The following is a 5,268-nucleotide window of genomic DNA, read 5'->3' as shown; positions in this document are numbered from 1 at the left end:
CTGACCAACAACTGAAGTCAGGCTAACTGGCCTATAATTTCCTGTCTTTTGCCTCCCTCCTTTCTTAAAGAGTGGAATGACATTTGAGATTTTCCAGTCCCCTGGAATCAGTCCAGAGTCTCGTGGTGCTTGAAAGTTCACCACGAAAGGCTTCACGATTTCCAATTTTCCAGGGAAGTGGAAAATGGAGCAACCTCTTTCAGAAATCTGGAGGGAGAAACAGTTAACATTTCACATGGAAGAATTAGGAAAGAGAGATAAATAAAGGAAGGTAATTTTAATGGGAAAACAAAAGATGCTAAGGAGATGGATAGGACAAAGAGAGGGTAAGATTGTATTAAGTAGTTTATTAAGAGCATCAAAAGTGCAATTGTTCTTCCTTGTCTGTGTTTTGTTGTTAATAGCAATGCTGTGGGAAATGCCTAACAGATCAAGCTGGACTAATGGAGCAAGAAAAACTGAGCTAATGACACAGCTGACTGACATCCAGCAGAAATATCCAGTTTTCCTACAGATAAAGAAACAACCTTATCTATGTATGAATGGAGAAATCAATATTGAGCCTGAAAGTGTGCCACCATATCCAGATTGGATGTTTTTTGGCATTTTTTGTAGATTCAGTGCAAGAAGCCATAGACTGACTGGTCAGAGTAGGAGTGACAGAAGATTTGACTCCCTTCTGGCTTCTGTTTTGTACCTCTATACCTTCTTGAGGAAGAAAATTAAATCCTGGCACAGATAACCGCATCTCAAGGAAAAAAAAACGAAAACTGAAGGAATTAGAAAGGCAAGTAATATTTAGTTATTCTTGTCTAAACAAAAACAAAACTCGCAGGCCAATAATTGCTGAGGATTATTATTGAACTTGTAAATATCTTGTATTTACCTGAACAATGATGCTATTACCCGTATCATTTCCTCTGGTGTTTCATGCCACATTGTTGCACAAATATAAATCATCATTTTTTCTTTCTTCCTGTGAATTTGAATAAAACCATTTTGACATAATGTATAAAACAGCATTTAACACTGCAACCTGCTATATATTGAAATAAATATGAAATAGTCTTATGTTTTATTAGTAGTCAAATGTCTGATAATAAATAAAGAAGTGGCTGTAAATAATTATAGGCAACGAATACAGTTTTGAAATTTAATCTAAAAGTCTTCAGTCATTGGAATCAAGTTCAGGGTTCAATGAGCATATACAACCATGTCCAGATATGATGCTTAAAACAGGGGCAGATTTCCGGGCAGATTTCTAACCAGATACGCTTTTTAAATAAACCTGTGCTATAAAATAATGGTATGTAAATCCAACAAAACCTGTATCAAAACTCAGAATTGATTGTCTATTAAACCTAAAACACACTATGATACCTGTACCTTGGATCACTTTCCTCTGTGTGCCGCGGATTGATGTGGAATCTTTTGTTCAGTAGCATGGATTGTTCTAGAAAGGCAGCTTCGTAGATTCTCCGAACAAAAGTCTCTGATGTCCGTTGTATTCTGTTGACATTCTGGGTCCACACATAGATTGTTGCAAAAATGAGTCCAACCCACCAGAGTGCCCCAGCAGCTCCCACTAATCCAACACTGACCATGTCTACTAAATCTCCCTGCTCGCAGATACCGCGAATGATTTCTGAAAAGAGGATATCTACACCAACTGTTTCATTTACCGCAGTTCTGGAATTGGCACAGAAATCTGAGATATTAAAATTGTTGCTTGTCTGCAGAAATTCATTGTAATGAATTCTGAAAACTGCCAAGAAAAAGGTGAGCATCAAAGGAGTATTTAGGATCAAAGGAAGACCAAAACTTCGCTTCACTGCATGGACCTTACATGCAACACCCCCAAACCAGGAACAAAGCACTGATGCCACAGCCTGCACTCCAAAAAGGCCCAGGATTATTCTGATTTCGTGAGATGCAACATCACTGATAGTTGCCCACTCCAACTCTCGAATGGGTATCAAAGCTCCTACAACACAAGCAGTGACAACAATTCTCACTACACTGATACACAGGCTCATCACATTCCTGGATTTATCCAAGTCATATCTCAGATGTCTAAATATTGGATGCTTCCAATTTGAGATAAAGTTTTCCCACCAGGTTAGGGAAGTTAAAACTGAGAATAATACAATCAGACCCAAGTACATCTTGTCATGTTCTTTCAGGTGCAAAATCTGGCCAGTTATAAAGGGAATATAACCACAGATTAGAAACAGAAGCCCAGCCAGTGGTATTGTAATCCTTAGTTGGTGGATGAATTTCAGAGAGATCACTTGTAGAACCGATGGGATCAGGTAAATACTGTTGGAAATGAACACATTTGTCAGGATGTCAAATTCAGGAAGGCAGATGACAACCAGCATTGTTGTACCAAAGGATGCAACTGCTTCCAGGAGGCACACCTGAAAGGAAAGCAAGAGACATTACTCTTACAATATACTTCAAATAAATTTTGAATGATCTAGTGGTACCAAAGCCAATTATACTTACAAACCACATTCTCATGTCAATCTTTTGTTTCATTAATTTACTACTACTGTAGTTGTTATGCTTCCAGTATTGTTCCAGATTTTGAATCAAATTTATGGTTTTGTTTATGACAATGTTACAATAGTCAAAGGGGAATTCAATATGCAGGTAGATTGGGAAAATCAGGTTGGTGCTGGATCTCTAGAGGGCAAATTTCTTCAGTGCCTACATAACTAATTTTTAGAGCAGCTTGTGGTTGAGCCCACTAGGGGATTAGCTATTCTGGATTGTGTGTTGTGCAATGAACCAGAATTGATTAGAGAGCTTAAGGTAAAAGAACCCTTAGGGGCAAGTGGTCATAATATGGCTGAATTCACCCTAAAGTTTGAAGAAGAGAAGCTAAAGTCAGATGTATCAGTATAACAGTGGAGTGAAGGGAATTATAAAGGCAGGAGAGAGAAGTTGGCCAGAATTGATTGGAAAAGAACACTAGAAGGGATGATGGCAGAACATCAGTGGCTAGAATTTCTCAAAGCAATTTGGAAGTACAGGATATATACATCACACAGAGGAAGAAGTATGCTAAAGAAAAAATGACACAAATATGGCTAATAAGAGAATCAAAGCCAACATAAAAGTCAAAAAGAGGGCATAAAATAGAACAAAGAATAGTGGGAAGTTAGAGAATTGGGAAGCTTTTAAGGAACAACAGAAGGCAACTAAAATGTCATTAAGAAGGTAAACATGGAATAGGAAAGTAAGCTAGCCAATGATATTAAAAAGGATACCAAAAGGTTTCAGATACATAAACTGTAAAAAGGAGGTGAGAGTGGATATCAGACAGTTGGAAAACGATGCTGGAGAGGGAGTAATGAGGGACAATGAAATGGCCGATGAACTGAATAAGTACCTTGCATCGTTCTTCACGCTGGAAGACACTAGCAGTACGGTTGAAATTCCAGGTGTCAGGGGTCATGAAGTGTGTTAAGATACCATTACTAGAGAGCAGGTTCTTGGGAAACTGAAGGATCTGAAGATAGATAAGTCACCTGGATCAGATGGTGTACACCCCAGAGTTCTGAAGGACGTGGCTGAAGAGTAATAATCATTCAAGAATCAGTAGATTCTGCAATAGTTCCAGAAGACTGGAAAATTGCAAATGTCACTCCAAGAAGGGAAAAAGGCAGAAGAAAGGAAACTATAGGCCAGTTAAGTCTGACATCAGTGCTTGGGAGGGTGCCAGAGTCAATTATTTAGGATAAGATATCAGGGTACTTAGAGGTACATGATAAAATAGGCCATAGTCAGCATTGTTTCCTCAAGGGAAAATCTTGCCTGACAAATATGTTGGAATTATTTGAAGAAATAACTAGCAGGATAGACAAGGGAGAATTGGTTGATGTTATGTACTTAGATTTTCAAAAGGCCTTTGACGAGGTGCCGCACATTAGGCTACATAAAAAGCTACAAGACTATGGATTTTAGCATGGATAAAACAGTGACTGATTGGCAAAGATTGGGAATAAAGGGAGCCTTTTCTGGTTGGCTTCCAGTGACTGGTGGTGTTCCACAGAGGTCTGCGCTGGCGTCGATTCTTTTTACAAAACATGCCAATGATTTAGATGATGGAATTGGTGGCTTTCTTGCAAAGTTTGCAGGTGATATGAAGATAGGTGGAGGGGCAGGTAGCTTTGAGGAAGCAGAGAGGCTGCAGAAGGACTTATACAGATTAGGAGAATGGACACAAAATGGCAGATGAAATACCCAGTGTTGAGAAGTGTATGGTCAAGCATTTTTGTAGAGAAATGAAGGGGTTGGCTATTTTCCAAATAGAGAGAAAATACAAAAAAAACTGAGGAACAAAGGGACTTAGGTGTCCTTGTGCAGAATTTCCTGAAGGTTAAATGCAGGTTGAGTCAGTGGTGGGGAAGCTAAATGCAATGTTAGCATTGATTTCGAGGGGACTACAATATAAAAGCAAGGATGTAATGCTGAAACTTTATAAAGCACTGGTGAGGACTCACTTCGAGTATTGTGTGCAGTTTTGGGCCCCTTATCTTAGAAACTGAGAGAATTCAAAGGAGGTTCACAAAAATGATTCCAGGATTATCATATGAAGACCGTTAGATGACTCTGGTACTGTATTCACTAGAATTCAGAAGAATGAGGGGTGACCTCATTGAAACCTATCAAATGGTGAAAGGCCTCGATAGCATTAATGTGGAGAGGATGTTTCCTATAGTAGGAGAGTCTAAGATCAGAGGACACAGCTTCAGAATATAGGGGCATCCTTTTAGAATGGAGATGAGGAGGAATTTCTTTAGCATATGGGTGGTGAATCTGTGGAATTCTTTGGCACAGGCAGCTATGAAGGCCAAGTCTTTATATATATTTAAGGCTGAGGTCGATAGATGCTTGATTGACAGGGCGTGAAGGGATACGAGGAAAAGGCAACATATTGAGGCTGAGACAAAGGGAACTATGGTGTTATGAGGGAGGAGCTGGCCAAAGTTCAATGGAACAACACCCTAGCAGGGATGACAGTGGAACAGCAATGGCAAGTGTTTCTGGGAATAATGCGGAAGGTGCAGGATCAGTTCGTTCCAAAGAGGAAGAAAGATCCTAAGGGGAGTAAGGGAAGGCCGTGGCTGACAAGGGAAGTAATGGACAGTATAAAAATAAAAGAGAAGAAGTATAACATAGCAAAGATGAGTGTGAAGCCGGAGGATTGGGAAACTTTTAAAGAGCAACAGAAGGTAAATAAAAAGGCAATACGCGGAG

General features: G+C 39.4%; 1 protein-coding gene across 1 annotated transcript in view; it reads right to left on the bottom strand.

The window, feature by feature from the left end:
* Window positions 1-152: 152 nt before the first annotated feature.
* The window catches only part of LOC140201999 (uncharacterized), a 44,307-nt gene continuing 39,191 nt past the window's right edge, over window positions 153-5,268 (bottom strand). The window contains exons 3-4 of the mRNA XM_072266867.1: window positions 1,387-2,420; window positions 153-207 (exon numbers count right to left, since the gene is read on the bottom strand). Coding sequence (XP_072122968.1) covers window positions 153-207; window positions 1,387-2,420 — 1,089 coding nt within the window. The remainder of the gene's footprint in view (window positions 208-1,386; window positions 2,421-5,268) is intronic.

Source organism: Mobula birostris, chromosome 8 (assembly GCF_030028105.1).
Source record: "Mobula birostris isolate sMobBir1 chromosome 8, sMobBir1.hap1, whole genome shotgun sequence".
NCBI lineage: Eukaryota > Metazoa > Chordata > Chondrichthyes > Myliobatiformes > Myliobatidae > Mobula > Mobula birostris.
This window is presented reverse-complemented; position numbering and strand designations above follow the sequence as displayed.